Raw genomic sequence first — 17,059 nt, 5'->3', positions numbered from 1 at the left:
TCCTGTCCTGTCCTGTCCTGTCCTGTCCTGTCCTGTCCTCTCCCAAATATGTTGGTCTGGCTTTTAAAACAGATAGGTCATTGCTGTACAATACTTTGGACTTGGTGTTCAGGGGATATGCATTGGCCCATTTTGTGTTCTTGTGCTTATCTTTTTTTTATGCTGAAAATCTGACTTGATTGGTCCAAATATAATTTAAAGCCACTGCTTTCAGAGTAGTGCTGCTTCCTCAGAACAATGGCGGCCTCACGAGGCGATGACCTGCTGTTTATGTGGGCTGGCTACTAAAACTGCTGCCTCTACACCGGCCTGTCATAAGTGCTGCCTGTCAACTCTGTTTTAGCAGGCGGCTGCCTTTCTTAACTGTTGATCCTAACTGTTTTTCAACTTTCTTCCCTTCCCGACCCACTTTTACGTTTCTGCTCTGTCTTTCTTTTACTGTTTTCTCACTTGCTTTCTCTTTTCTTTGGATTTTCTCTGTCTGAGGTTTTGGATCTGTGTGTATTATTTCCCAGAACTATGTGAAAATACATTTTATTAGACTATTTTATCTGATGAGTGTTTAATTTATGAGTACTTAATTTCAGAAGCCATTTTCTCCTCATCTGTGGATGTTTTATCCATGCTTTAGTGCAGATGTATTATCTTTTTTAAACAGTATAATTTAATAGCTTATACTTTGCTAATGATGCATAATACACTAATACACTGGTGACTAGATTGCATGGTTATATATATATATATATATATATATATATATGTGTGTGTGTGTGTGTGTGTGTGTGTGTGTGTGTGTGTACACTTTGGGGGCGGTAAGGTATTTGAAAGAAGTCTCTTATGCTCACTAAAACTGCATTCATTTGATAAAATTGTAATATTGTCAAATATTATTACAATTTAGTATATGATTATAACTAATATAATATAAAATATAATGTAACTGTTTTCTTTTTAATATATTTTATGTAAATGTAAGAAAAATATTTCCTTAATGTTGAAAAACAGTGGTGCTGTTTATTTTATTTTTTTATTTTTTGTGGAAACTGATTTTTTTTTTTTTTAGGTTCTTTAACTTTAAGAATCTTTGATTATTAGAAAAATGTGATTACTAGATTAATAGAAAAAATATATATAATATTTTGTAATCATTTAAATGTCTTTACTGTCACTTTTGATCAATTTAATGCATGAATAAAAGCATTATTTGCCAACTGTTATTAATGAAATCTGCATTTTGTGACCAAAATTAAAGCTTGGATCAGGGTAGACTCCATATTTAAAAAAGTCAATGTCTTGTTTTAGTTTGAACTGCCCTAATAACTCCTCCCATCTTTCCTCTCAGCGCTTTTAATTTGATCTGATGCTGTCATTTTTGTGTTTAAGGCCTGATGTTGGAAAGGCTCCTCAGATTGTCAGCACCTTGCGTGGGGCCTGTGCTTTGGGCTCTGGAGGCCAAAGGTCCTGCCATTGCTGGTTGTGGGGGGTGATCAGGGGTCTGGGTGTAGGAGAGCTGTGTGATAGGGCTCCGTATGCGGCTGTGTTGGGAGCTCATAAATAATTTGGGGAGTCGTTGCCACTGTAAATCCTGTTCAGTAATAGAAGGGTTGCAGCAGCTGTTAGCATGCTGTCTGGTGAGTGGGAGAATGAACACACACTGCCTAATCTGACATTTGGTAATGTATCTATCACACCAGACTAATGCAAATATATTCTCACAATATAAGCACGTATTCAAAGTAAAAACAATAAAAAACATTATTTTGAGGCAAATCTCACCCCAAAATAAAGAACTTAAAATATAAATTATTTTATATAAAATAAAGCTAGAAGCTTTTTTTATTGTTTACTGTAGTAAAAATAAATGCTGTGTAATGTGAGAATCTAATTACAATAATCATTGGGAATTACAAAAAAAATGCATAGTTGTTTTGAAAATAATTTAAAAAAGTAATCGTGACTTTTTATCTCACAATTCTTTTATATCACAATTCTTTTTTTAGAGTTTATATCTTGAAATTCTGAAAAAAGGCAATTTCAAGAATTGTGAGGGGGAAAAGTGTATTATTATTATTATTATTATTACAATTATTTATTTTTTACTTCGTGGTGAAAAAAAGCTTCCATAATAATGTCACAATTTAAAAAAAAAAAGAAAAAAAAAATATATATATTTTTTTTTTTCATGTTTTTGATGTTGGGTGGAATATGACCTGGCCATTTCTTTTTTGGGCTCTTCTGAAGGACACAGGAATTCTCAGTGCGGTTTGAAAGATGTCTGCTAATGTTTAACAGTACTTCAGATACTGCTCTGTTTGTCTGAGTTGTCTCTGAGCCTTGGCATTGTCTTGATATGTGTTTATACAGGCACAGCGAAGCCTATATGTGCAGTCCACATGTGTTAAGCCAGTCCTCATTATTTATAAGACCTGTAAAAACACTGTCTTCTCTGTGTTATTATGGCTTAACGGGATAGTTCACACAAAATTTAGTGCCGTTCCATACCTGTATGATTTTCTTTTTTTCTGTGGAACACAAAAGATACTTTGAAAAAATCTTTTTTTTTTCTTTTTTTTTCGTCCGTACAGTGACAGTCAGTGGGGTCCGAAATTGTTTGGGCCCAGTGTTCTTCAAAATATCTTTTTTTTTTTCACAGAAGAAAGTAAGTTATACCAGTTTTGGAATAATGTGAGGGTAAATCTGTATGCAAATTATGACAGAATTATTCATTTTTATGCTTAATATTTTAATCTAATTTGTTGCTCATTTCTAGGTTTCTAAGTATGCATACACGTTTTGAAGTTAAAGCTATAGTTTTGTTCAGCTATACATGGTTATACCAAATTGTTTCAAAATGAAAATGTATGCTTACACTCTATGAATATAAGTCCCTTTGAAGTTATAGACAAATTGGGTCATGCTCATTTCTCAGTGTGGTTTACTCTTATGGCGTCTGCCATTTTTAAATGCATTTTTTTATCTTACAAAATAATTTTTCACTTCTCTAAGTGATTGACAGAGAATCTTCAAGCCACAGTGCACATATTCACCTAATACGCAACAAAATGATCTCGTGCCTGGTCCGTGACGCTGTGAAATTCATCAGCTGAATAGAATGCTTCCTCTAACACAAACACTCTTCATGTTCTCCGTCCGGCTGTTGACAGATAGCTATGTAGTAGTCACTTTGAAAGTGTTGGAAGAAATTTGATTGATGCAGAATCCTGCCTCTTTAGACCAGTCCAATTTATAATATCTGTGTTAGACCAAACAAGTCCTGCACTGGTTGGAAAATCCTTTGAGCAGATTTAGCGATTTTCTTTGCGCTGTCTTGTAATTTGGCCTGAGATTTAGTTGGATAGTGTGAGAGCATGAGGCAGAGCTTGAAAGCGAGCTGGCAGATGTGGCAACGCAATGACCGACGCATTTCTAGCATCATCAAAAGAGGCACTAACAGTGTTGAAGTAAAACTTGCCGGTGGTCCTTTTGTGTTTCTAGGGTCAAAGACTGTTGAAATGTGAGACGAACACATTTTGGAGATTGGTGTCTCCATCTTTGTGCGGTCTAGTAGCAGAAACCATTAAAAATGTAGTGTTAGTTGCCACTGGAATTGATTTTTACAGATTGCAGTCACATTGATCTTACTTTATTTTTTCAATTAAATTTTCTCTGAAATTGTGTTAGTGTTGTTTAGTAATATTTATATGCTATTATTGGCCAACGTCGGGCCGACGGCGAGCGACGGTCGGGTTAGTTTGTTTGGTGTGTTCCACTCGTCGGCTCTTGTTGGGCTCACGTCGGGCTCACGTCGGCGGCAGTTTGCCCGATTCAACATGTTGAATTGGCGTCGGGACCGTCGGCACGAGTGAGAGCTCTGATTGGATGTTCAGTTTAGCGAACGAGTCAGTGCCCGAGAATTAAAGCGAAAGTGATGAAAACAAGCACGTAAATGAAGGCGGTACAGACAGAAGGCTGTTTAAATGTTTCGTGATCTTTCCCAATCATTCTAATACGCAAATGTTTTCATACAACATGAGCCGCTTAAAATGTATTAAAGTTATCAACGTTACTGATATTCAAAATGGTAAGCAAGCGCTGCTTTGTTTACGTTTCGTATATCTGCGTTTATCTCGTATATCTTTGTTTCGGTTTCTCCTTTTGAATGACGAATATATTTTATTGATAGCTGCTGATATAGACAGTTAATTCCTCTCACGCATGCGCAGAACGCACATGTTAGTTTGCCGTCGGCTGTAGTCTGTGCGGTGTGTTCGAGCGCAGCTTTTTGGTCCAACGCTGCCGACGTGAGGCGACAACACCGTTGGCTTTCGTCACCGCTAGTTCTTTGAAGTCGGCTTGGTGTGTCCCGGCCTTTATAGTATTTATTACCATTGATCAATTAACTTTTTATAATTTCAGTTTATTTTAATTTAAGTTCAGTTAAATTTAATTCAGTTTGCTCTATGCATTTGTCTTTATTATTAAATGTTTTTTTGATATTTCTGTTTAGCTTGAATTTATTTTTATTTCAGTTTTAGTAATTTTAATACTTTAAAACGTAGAACTTTTTTAAACATTTTATTTAATTTAGTTGTGAAAGCAGCATTTCTCATTATTTTATTTTATTTTATCAGCTTTATTACAATGATTGAAATGGACTATTTCTCACTTTCAGTATTAGTTATCAATAAAAACACTTGCGGCCCCTGTTCCAATCTCATTATGATCATATTATTTACAGATTATATTTTAAAGGGATATTTTGATCTGGTGGTCCAAAAACAAGACCAACCCTTGCATACGTGACAAAATAGTAGTGATCAGTTTGTAAAATGTCACAATGAAATATTCATTGACTCTTGGGTCACAATTTTCCAGCTCTTACATACTATAACACACTAGATTTATACTTTTTAAAAGACACAAATCCAGAATGACTAGATGGGACAGGAAGCATGCATATATCTCAGTCTGACAGCTATGGAAGCAGTAAACTTTCTCAGACGGCTCAGAGAAAAGGCATGTTAGCATTGTTAAACACTCGCAGCTTTAACAAAGCGAATGAGGAGCAGTGTTTAACATTGCGCGCAATCCAGCTCCGCCTCCTAAACACGCTGCTCAAACATTACACTCTCCAGATCGACTGAGGATGTTTGAGGGGAAGGTGTGAGCCATATGTCCTGTGCTAAGATTTACCAACCTATCAGATCCAAAGTCAGCTCCTGTCTTTCTCCTCCACTGTCAGTCTGTTAGTTATTTACCCCGCCGATTCAGACGAGTGAGCGCAGAACAAAGGCCTCGCGTCTTGCGGGGCATCCGGGCTCAAAGAGGCCTGGATAAATTTGCTTGGGCTCATTCGATGGCGCACTTTGTAATATATGACCTCACTGTGCTGTAACGCTGCTCTTTGTGCTGGGCTTTATAGTAGTAAGCCATTAAAACTAATAGTGTGAGTCACTCACAACCCTGGAGGCCTTTCCCAGATTTTTGTCATCCTTGTCAGCTTGAGCAGACGGCGAGGGAATGTGATTGATGGAAATGTCGCAGACATTTGGTTTTACAGCAGAGTTTTAACTTGGACCATTACGGTAAATGACAGTTGCTTCAAGATTACAATTATTTAAGCAAATTCTGACTTTTTTTTTGTCTCTTTCTTATCACATAGACAGGAGACCTTAAGTAATGGAAAGTGGGGGAAAATGGATTGCACAATGTTGCAAGCTGGATTTGAACTTTTGGCACCCACATGAGCACTATAGGTCAACGTTTTTATTTCCAAAACAATCCCATAGATGAGTGATGCATAGATTCTTAACATTTTGACTCAAAGACCCCACGTTTAGACCATATTATCTAGGGCTGCACGATAAATCGCATGTGATATTTAACACACATCTTGTCAGAAAGCTGGTTCTGTAATCAGCGGTAAATCTCCATCACGTGCGTGCTTTCACATTGAGCAGCATTAACTACACAGAGCCGTTGTTCACTGACGAGCTGCGCAAAAAATCGCGTGAATATGAACGTAGTTTTTGCTCTGTGTAGTTAATGCTGCTCAATGTGAAAGCACGCACGTGATGGAGATTTACCGCTGATTACAGAACCGGCTTTTCTGACAAGATGCGCGTTAAATATCGCATGCGATTTATCGTGCAGCCCTAATATTATCATTAATTTTGATTAAGTGTTATTTAAAAAAAAATTGATATATTGAGATTATTGTTCATAAATTTACGTTATAAATTTGTATTCCAGAACTGTATGTTTTTCAATAAAACAGTATTATTGAGAGAAAATAAAAAGACATGATTACGGTTACAATCTCATTTTGTTTATTTTTAGCATTTTTAATTTAGAGTAGATTTGCATTATTTTAATATAATAATTTATGTTCTGAATTCCAGAACAGATTATTAGATTATTAGAAATTAGATTATTTTAATGTTATGTTCCGTATTCTGTATGTTTTTAAATAAAAACAATAGTTGAGGCAAAATCAAAAGAAATATGATTTCAGTTTATATCTTCATTTTTTAAGCATTTTATTTTAGAGTTAGATTAGTTTAATATAATGTATTTTCTGAATTCCAGAATAGTAATTTGTTAAATAAAAACAATAGTTTTAAGAAATAATAATAATCATCATCATCATTTTACATCTTTTCTTATTTTAATTCAGATTAGAGTTAGATTATTTTAATATATTCATTTATGTTCTGTATTCCAGAACTGTATGTTTTAAATAAAAAAACAATAGTTATTGAGGGAAAATCAAAAGAAATATGATTTCAGTTTACATCTTCGTTTTTAAGCATTTTATTTTAGAGTTAGATTATTTTAATATAATAATTTATTTTCTGAATTCCAGAATAGTAAGTTCTTCAAAAAAACAAAACAATAGTTGAGGTAAAACCAAAAGAAATATGATTCAATTTAACATTTTAATTTAGATTAGAGTTATATTAATATAACAACAACAACAATAATAATAATAATAATAATAATAATTTATTAGTTCAAATACTTTTAAATTATTCTGTGCCCCCCTTTGGAAGTTTTCTGAGGCCCCCGGATTGAGAACCACTGCCCCACTAGACTTTCACTGAAGGAGGGACTTGAGCTATATCTGGGGTTTTGAATTTCATGAAGGCATAGCAACATGTTTTTACCACTCACAGCATTTTTATAACTTCCAATACAAGTGAGTAGTTTGGCTGAAAAGTTGATTCGTAGTTATGTTTTGCACTGTGATCCTTGTAGTGTCTGTACTTCATAAACAGCACCTGTTCCTCATTGTTTGGCAGTCTCGTCTTCCTCCTGACCTTCTATTCCCTGGTCTTTAACACTCATTCCTCCTCTGAAACCACAAGGATCTGTATCTGTTACTCATCACTCCTTCATTTGACTCATCGTTCTCCCTGATTCACTCATTCTCCTGCCCGCAGGTGCCAGACCATGATGTCACTTGTTGGGTGTTCCCATAAATCAGTGTGTCATGCCTTTGGTCATTCCTCACCTCCTCTGGATCTCTCCCTGCAGTCTGCGTGTGTGAGCCTAGCACATTGGTGCCATATGTAGTCGAAAACATCTGAACGTTCCTCTGTCTCCGCACGCACTTGTTTCCTGCTTTTCAGGAATCCAGCCACTGCTGGCTAATGGAACAGCTTAGTGTCATCATAATTTATTTCTAATGTATCCACACGCACACACGCTCTGATTTACACACAGCCAGTCTGTTTTCGACATTTGGGTGAACAAACACTGCAGCATTTCAGCCTCTCAGTGTGTTATACGCTGGAGGGAAACAGTAAAGCTCTAGAGATTAGATGGTTCTCTTACGTTCTCGCTTCATAAATGTCACAGGGGGTGGGAGGGCCCTCCTGTTCTGTGTTTACAACAGGTCGTCCGGCATGAAGCCTGCATGCGGTGCATCACTATGGGTGGGAGTGTACAGTGGGGTTCAAAAGTCTGAGTAGGCAGTAGTCAGAAGTCTGTATGTATGCATGTATGTGTATGTATGTATGTATATATAGACAGACATATTTATATAATTATAGACATATAATACTTTCATTGAAACTCTGGCAGCTATCCAAATGGGATTGCAGAGATAGCAATGATATTAACAAATGTTAAATAACAAAATAATAATGTTTTTTATGGTTAATATTTAAGATTATATTGAGATACTATAGATTTTTTTGTGAAAAGACTGATTAATTAAAAAAAAAAAACTTAGTTAAATGTATTAAAAATATTAATTACAAATATTATATTTAATACATTGAATTTGATAATTAAATGAATTACATAATTTCTTAGTATAGCTTTAACATTTTTTTGCCATTTTTTGAAGTACTGAAAAGTTCTCTCTCTCGCTCGCTCTTTTGCTCTCTCTCTCTCTCTCTCTCTCTCTCTACACATACAGTGCCCTCCATAAGTATTGGAACAGTAAAGACAATACTTCAGAAATCTGTGAATATTTTTAAAAGATGAATATGAGACAAAACTACAAATTGTCATATTTTATTATTGGGTGTTTCAACACACATGTTTTACCAACTAAGAAGATCAACACTTTTAGAGTTTCATCCTCCTATCTGATGTGAGCATAAGTATTGGAACAGTTGCCTCACAGGTCTTTCTAAGTGATCATTCGATGCATTCGATGACGACACACACAAACCAGAATGAAGACGAGGGAGCTGACTTCGAGAGAAAAGCAAGCAATTTGGATGCTAAAAGAAAAGAGGAACTCAATTAGAGCTATAGCAAAAACAAAGGGCATGAGAAATCAAGAGTTTGGAAACCACCGGTGACATCAGCAACCAACAACGACCTGATCAGCTGAGAAAAACAACAGCAGTTGATGACAGACAAATCATAAAAGCTGTGAAAATAAACCCTAAAATATGTGTCCGTAAAATCACCAACAACCTCCAGGAAAAAAAAAAATATATATATATATATAATCCAACTAGGATTGTAGTGATATAAACAAAAAGAAGTTCTAAATTAATAATGGTTTTTAGGGTTAATGTTTTTTTGTCTAAATTTATATTGGGATACTACCTACAAATTATATTTTTTTGTGAAAAGATTCATTCAAAATATATATTTATAACTTATCAGTTTAATTAGAAATCAGCAGTTTGGAAACCACCGACCAACCATCTGCAACCAACAACGACCTGATCAGCTGAGAAAAACAACAGCAGTTGATGACAGACAAATCATAAAAGCTGTGAAAATAAACCCTAAAATATGTGTCCGTAAAATCACCAACAACCTCCAGGAAGCTGGGGTGATGCTCTGACGATCTACTGTCCACAGGAGACTTTGACACAGAACTACAGAGGGTACACGGCAAGATGCAAACCTCTGATCAGCAAGTATGCAAAAAAAGCACAAATGTGAGCCAGTATTTGGGAACAGAGTTTTATGGACAGACGAGACGAAGATGAACCTTTTTATCTAAGTGATGGGAAAGCAAAAATGTGGAGAAAAAGGGAACTGCAAATGATCCTAAGGCATACAGCCTCAGTATTGGGATACTACCTACAAATTATATTTTTTTGTGAAAAGATTCATTCAAAATATATATTTATAACTTATCAGTTTAATTTTATTCAAAATATTAATTTAAAATTATTACATTGAATATACTGAATTTGTTAATTTAATGAATTTCATAATTTCTTTGTGTAGTTTTAACTGTTTTTTTATCCATTTCTTAAAATACTTACATTTTATTTCAAGGTTTAATTTATATTTTGCATTCTAGAAGTCTTTATTTATTTTTTTAACCTTATTGTGCCACTTGATAGCCTTGAATCATCATGAATTGAGGCCAAACCTTGACCCAGTAATCTTGATGTAAAGACTATTCTCTCCAAACATGGGACTGGAAGTCCTCACATACATCTGACAGCTTAACTTGCGTTGCGGTCTAGTCTGCTTTACCTTTAGTAACACTTTGTGTAGTTCGTCAGGATGCACTGGACTCTTTCTCCATATGAATCACTCTGGCCCGGGGGCAGCCATTTTGTGGGCCTCATGTCAATGGCAGGCTATAAAACAGTCTGGGGGGTCCGATGGTGCTCCTGACATCTCACTACTCGCAAGCTGTGGCAGCAAACGTAATCTGGCTGAGGTTGCCATGGCCGTGATGTAAATGTATGTTAAAAAATGGGAATGATTATATTTATTTTAATTTTGTCTGAGATTAAATAGAGATACAACCTCCATTTCTTCTCTCTCATGTCACTTCACTTGTGTTTCACTTGTTATTCTTATTTTGGGGGTCATTATAGTTCTCAGTGCCTCAAAGAGACCAATTAGAGTGGGAGTGAGACAGGAAAATGAAAGACTGCATGGGACGTAAAGGCAAGCTATGTAGTCTAATTATAAAACATCTGAGGAAACCAGGGTAGCAGGGTGCCTTACAGTGTTTTTGTCAGAGCTGTTATGTATTTACTTTGTTTCACCATCAAGCACGTTCCACGTTTACCCTGCGTTTTATTCTGGAGCAGCCGCATCCTCCTTCCTCACATTTACTGTCATTATTTTTTATTTGCACTCCAAGATTCCCGTCTTCACTGCTCTCCCTTTCTCTAACACTTTTTTATATGTATGTCACTCTTCCAGACATCCCAGAATGCTCATCAAGACCGGCCTGCTGGATGCCCACCTGTACTGCCTGAAGAGATCTGTGGTTGATTTCTTAGTACACAACAAGTAAGTCAAGATTTCCCAATGAAGGAAGAATTTCACAGCTTTCTGTGTCCATTCCTGCCAGTTGCATGTTGTGCCAAAGAATTCACATGCACTTTATGAGGATTATTTTGATGAGCCAAAAAAGAAGAAAGTTTTAGAATTTAAGTTACTACTTAAGAAGAAATAATAAGGTCTGCAAATTTATGACACTGACCGCATGAACTCCTTTTGAACGCAAGGTCAGATGTTGCATCCATTGAATCAATTTGCTCAAATCGTGCTGGATAACATCCAGATCATCAGGTTTTACACAAACTTTTGGAGTTCATGCTGCTTGCGTGCTGCTTTTATTAAAGCTAAATACTAACAAAATCATGTTCATTTTTCAGTTTAACTTTCCTCTCAAATTGTTATGAAGATTTTTATATAAGATTTTTTATAATGACTAAGTTTGTATTGAATCAGAAATGTGTAAAAAGGAAAAAAAATGATACATTTTTCTGTAAAAGTAGTTTTAAAATGTACAACCAGAAAGCACAATCTGTCTGAACCGCATGTGAATTTTGAACACATCACCTGCTATTAAATATGGTTTTATTATCTTACAAACTGATATCAGAAGGTCATTAAAATCTTTTCCAATTTCTTTTTATTTTCCTCACATAAAGACAACATGAAATGGCATTCGCAATGCATTTTATAATATAGCTCATTTATTGTTGTTATATTGTATTGTGGGACTTTTAGGTGTTCTAGTTAATTAAATAAATCTTTTATATTTATATTGGGAGAGAGCGGAATGTAATTGAATAAATTAATTTTTTCTTGTATTTGTTTTTTTTTTTACTGTAGTATAATTAAAATCACTTGAATTTGAAAGTTAATATGTTAAAGTTTTACTTAAAGCCTAAATTAAAAAACAAAAATTGCTTTCTGCACTTCATGACAAGCATCTTATCAGCACCCCTTTCACATAACTAGTCATTCCGCAGTGTCTCTAATCCTGGAGTGGGCCTGTGTCCTCTACAGTCCACCCCTCCATTCCTCCCTCAGCTCTCCATTCATCCTCTCCAATAGCCCTCCATTCCCCTGCCCCTCCAGTCCCCTTTGTGCTCCTGTAACTGACATTGTGAGGCCAGGCAGCCCGCTGTAAAGTGGTGCGGTGCATGGCCTCTCTTAGGTCCTCTCCCTCTCACAGACTTCAGAAAAGCGTGAGGCTTCTCTCCGCTTTGACATTTTAATTCACTCTCCCCCTGATATAAATATAATTTCATCTGATCTGCCCCCCCCCAGCCCTCCCCAACTCCCCACTTTCCCTCATCAAAGTAGTTTGACTTTTTTTATGCTGCTTTTTCTCTGTCTCGTTCTCATTCTTTTTTGCCCTTCCATCCCTCCCTCCCTTCGTCTCGCTCTCTCTGTCGCCCTTGAGCCTGCAGTGCCATGGAGTACTGAAGGAGAAAATGGACATAGTAACTGTTGTGTCTCTCTCTGCATTCAGTTGGAAATTCTAATCTTGCCTAAAAGAAAATAAAGAGAGAGAGAGAGAGAAAGAGAGAGAGACTGGTTTAAGGAGTGATGTAGATTTTGAATTGCTCCTCAAGTATACATGATTTTTTTCAAACCGTGATTTATATCTTCTATATACTGTATAAGAGACCATAAATTCAATTGGACATTGAAATGTTAAAATGTTCCTCTTTGCTTTTACGTCTCTTGCATTGATTTTAAAATTTTCCCTTTTTTTTCCCATTATGAATGTCTTGACATACGCTGACTGAGCAATTGTGATGTGTAAATATAGAAATAATGGGCTTTATGAATGTTGTTTCAAATTATTATTATTATTATTATTATATTTAATTTATGCAGCTAATCCTCCTTTTTCCCATTGGAAATTCCCAAAGCATATTTTTTATCTTTAGTCATACGCTTCCATTCAATAGTAGAGTCCGTAAGATAATTAAGACAATTATATACGTATATATATTAGGGCTGTGCAAAAAAATCAAATGTGAATCTCGTCAGTAAAGCCGCTTCTGGTGATTAGTAATAAATCTCCAGCACGTGCGTTCAGATGGAGCGGCATTTACTACACAGAGCCGTAGATCACTGACAAGCTACACAAAATCGCGTTCAAAATCGCAGGCGATTCATTGACGATTTTAAAACGCGATTTTGTGTAGCTTGTCAGTGAACTATGGCTTTGCAAATGGCTGCAATATAACAAAGAGTGAAAAATTTAAGGGGGTCTGAATACTTTCCGTACCCACTGTATATTAGAATGATTTCTTAAAGATCATGTGACTTTGAAGACTGGAGTAATGGTTACTGAAAATTCAGCTTTTCCATCACCGGGATAAATGACATTTTATAATATATTTAATTAGAAAACAGGCATTATGATTAAATTATGATATTTCACACTATTACACTTCTGAATGTATTTTAACCAGGCCCGTTTTGAGAATCAAATCACTGAGGGTGCTTCTTAAATTAGTGAGTATAAAATTGTTTTTCGAAAGAAATTAATACTTTTATTAATTGAGGGTGCATTAAATTGATCAAAAGTAATAGTACAGATATTTATAATGTTACAAAAGATTTGAACAACTTTTGAGCTTTTAAATTCATCAAATAATAATGAAAATTGTTTTTTTTCACAAAAATCTTAAGCAGCATAAACATTTTCAACATTGATGAGACAAAATGTTTCTTGAGCACCTTATGTATTTTAACCAGGCCCGTTTTGAGAATCAAATCACTGAGGGTGCTTCTTAAATTAGTGAGGGTGCTCTAAACTTTAGTGCCATCCATTGCTATGGCGCAAAGAGCGCTCCTTTTATAATCGCTAAAAAGCTGTCACTTGATCATCTTAGTTCATCGCGATCTCACAGTTACGTTAGAATCAATGAAGTTCTATATGTGATTGGCTACGTTGCTAAACTCTGCAAAAACACGTTGAAATAGAAACCGTTCTCCAAAGAGCAAAACATAACACACTGGGTAGTTTGCCATATCTGCAATAAAATGCCATTATTACAGCTTTAACTGAGGGTGCTACTGATTTCGTTTGAGAGTGCTTAGCACCCTCTAGCACCCCCGTAGAACCGGGCCTGATTTTAACCAAACAAATGTAACATAAGAAAGCATAAAACATAAAAATTAACCAAGCCTTGGAATAGTAGTGTTAAATTGACAGCCTTTTATGTAATGGCTATTCATTACTTTACTCTTCTGCCACAATAATGCCTTTGAATTAGTTAAATAATTAATCAATTTGATAGAATAATAGCATATACACTACCGGTGAGAAAATTATTTTTGTCTTAAATGACTGACAGCCCTGCTTTAAGTACAAGCTCAAACCTGTGTTGTTACCATATGCTTTTATTTACAGGTCTGTCACCTCAATCAGGGGGGAATTAGTGCCATATTTGGTGCGAAAGCAATTCTCCAAGTCTTTAAACTCCAAAAATGCAACAGAGGATACAGAGAAGAATCAAAAACAACAGGATGCTCACCACAATTTGGGTACGCTTCCACTTGTAATGACTCGCATTTGCACAGTTCATATTTGTCATCCTTTTAAGAGAATGTTTGGTGTACATAATAAATGGTGTCCTTTCAAAAACCACATACATGCCTTCACAGAGCTCCTCAGCACTAGTAAAGAAGAGGCGCTGCTCCAGCTTGCCCGGGAGAGGTCATGTTGGAACGATCATCGTGGAGACATGAGTGAGGCCTACCATGGCGGAAAGCTACGCTGCTATGTTCACATCATGGAGGAGGGCATGTGTTATCGTGTGAACACGCTCGCGGCTTATATAGAGGCCAATCGTGTGGTGAGAACAAACTGAAAGAACTGTTTCAATGGCACATTTTCCTTTACAGTGAACTGTCCGCAAAACAGTCGTTTGAGACACTGCAATGGCTGCACTGAATTATGGTTTCCTTTATCCCTTAGGTTCCAAAGCTGTTTGAGGACCCTCCAATCCATCCGACTGCTGTGGTCTCAGAACGCTCCTTGGTGAGTCCCATAGATATGTCACAAATATGATGCTGTCTGTGATTAAAAATGCATATTGTAAATGTATATTGAAATACATTACTCCTCAAATAAAGTAATGCCGTCTTTTTTATTTAGGTTGGAAGTGACAGCATTATTGGGCCAATTTGTCAGATATCAGAGAAGACATCCATCAAGCGTTCAAATGTTGGCACATCATCTACAATCAAGGAGAAGGTGAAGATCACCAACTCCATCATCATGAATGGAGTCACTATTGAAGAAGGGTAAGTGATCTTACTCAAGTGCATTCTGAATGTTTGTGAGAATATGATTCAGAAAGAGTCTTTTTATGGGTAATTTATTTGTAAATCAAACCCAGACAGGATGTTTGACCAAACTAACGTCATTTGCATTCTTTGAGTGGTTAAATGTAATAATATTTAAAAACATACTAATAAACAGCAGTATTTAACTAAATAGTTTAAATAAATAACTAAATCATGTTGCTGCAATAGATCAAATAAAGCCAAATGCATTGCAGACTTTTGGAAACACTTTCCAGCATAGACTGTCAATTTTTTTTTTTTTTTTTTTTAACCAGTGTTTTTAGCAGCTTTCCAGTGGTCATGGACAACCTGGAAATATTTGGGAATTTTACAATGGTGATTTTCAGAGCTAGAGAAGTCAGAGGAATTAATTAAATTATTAAAAAAAAAAAAAGTCTTGGAAATGTCAATATTGAATATAATCTTATGCTTAACTCATTTGTCAGTGCAGTTGCTATGATTTAGGAGCAAACAAAAATAACACAGGAAAATCATGGAAATTTGTTGGTCAGAAGGCATTGGAACCTTGATTTAAAAATGAAAATGAAATGATATGATTTGCTTAAATTAATCAGACTTGACAGAGCCCATCTGCAAGATTGACATATTGGCTATTATATATATACAATTTTGGGATTTTATCTCATAATGCTCACTAAGGCAACATTTGTTTGATCGGAAATACAGTAAAAACAGTAATATTGTAACATATTATTACAATTTAAAATAACTTCTAACTTCTTTTCTATTTTTATACATTTTAAAATGTCATTTATTCTTGTGATTGCAAATCTGGATTTTCAGCAGCCATTACTCTTCAGTGTCACATGATCCCTCAGAAATCATTCTAATATGCTGATTTCTTACTGCCATTAATGTTGAAACTGTATGTGCTGCTTAATATTCTTGTGGAAACCATGAACATTTTAAGAATTATTTGATAAAAGCATCTTTGAAATAGTTAAAAATGTACTTTTAAATAATCAAATTTATATACCAGTTTTTATACCAAGTTTTTTACTGTCATTTATCAATTCAAAGCGTATAAATTTCAACATTTTAAATAGTAGTGTACATAGTGTACAAAGCCTTTGCAATTTCATGCACCCCTGTGTCATCCTGTACCGACCACACGTCTAGGATGACAGACAGATTGGCTGTCTCCAGAGTATTTAGTGGTTTGGATCAGATGTTCAGCGTGTAGAAACAAAAGTTCCGATTTTGTCTGTTAGGTTAAAAGTGGGCTTGACGTAGACACAATGCGCAGAGAGACTGACCCGTTTCTGCCTGAGGGTGGTGTTGGGGTGGATGCTGCTGCTTTTTGTTGTGTTGAGCAAAAGCAGAAACTTGCGTTGTCAGACCCCTAAAGGTGTTCGCTGACCCTGAACAGGCCCCCGGTACAACAAATGAACAGAAAAGTGATGAATGTAGATGTAATGATTCCCAAAGAAACAAGTGTCTCGCTACAAGTATTACATGCACGAGTAAAAGAAGCCTCAGCAAACATTCACATCTCGCTAAACTTGCATGCTTCTTTTCTGACATCATAGACTTGTGAATGAACAAAGATTTTTTTTTTTCTTTGCCCACAGTTTTTTTGTTTTTTTTTCTTCACCCAAAACGGTTTAGATTTAAGCTGATTTGGGTTAATGGCGATCTCGCTTGCCATTGAACACAGACTGTCCCAAATCAGCTCTGGGTGGTAAAGAAAAAGGACCCCCTGTTAGGTGGAGACAGCTTTGGTTTAAACCAGTTTTTCCCTTCAAAAAAACAAGCTTGGAGCCAACGTGGCGACCCTCGTGTATGAATTAGCCTGTGCATGAAGAGTGGAGTGAAAGAAAGGATAGAGGAAGGAAAGAAAGGAACAGCAACTCTTTCAAAACATAAAAAAGTAAGAAGGGATTAGGAAATCCCTGGCATTTAAAAGCGCCACTTGCATTTTTCGGCCCTTTGTTTGCATGTAGGAGAGGTTGTTTACAAAGCTCGGGAGGTTCGGGGTTAAGGGGAAGGG

At 35.9% G+C, this 17,059-nt stretch overlaps 1 protein-coding gene across 1 annotated transcript in view; it reads left to right on the top strand.

Annotated features, from left to right (window-relative positions):
• LOC107657413 (translation initiation factor eIF-2B subunit gamma-like) overlaps window positions 1-17,059 on the top strand; it is a 33,635-nt gene that overhangs the window by 10,319 nt on the left and 6,257 nt on the right. The window contains exons 5-9 of the mRNA XM_016445467.1: window positions 10,645-10,734; window positions 14,111-14,244; window positions 14,365-14,555; window positions 14,678-14,740; window positions 14,858-15,006. Coding sequence (XP_016300953.1) covers window positions 10,645-10,734; window positions 14,111-14,244; window positions 14,365-14,555; window positions 14,678-14,740; window positions 14,858-15,006 — 627 coding nt within the window. The remainder of the gene's footprint in view (window positions 1-10,644; window positions 10,735-14,110; window positions 14,245-14,364; window positions 14,556-14,677; window positions 14,741-14,857; window positions 15,007-17,059) is intronic.

The sequence above is a fragment of the Sinocyclocheilus anshuiensis genome, unplaced genomic scaffold (assembly GCF_001515605.1).
Source record: "Sinocyclocheilus anshuiensis isolate Anshui unplaced genomic scaffold, SAMN03320099.WGS_v1.1 scaffold155, whole genome shotgun sequence".
Classification (NCBI taxonomy): domain Eukaryota; kingdom Metazoa; phylum Chordata; class Actinopteri; order Cypriniformes; family Cyprinidae; genus Sinocyclocheilus; species Sinocyclocheilus anshuiensis.
The sequence above is the reverse complement of the archived record's forward strand: the minus strand, read 5'-3'. Positions and strand labels throughout refer to the sequence as shown.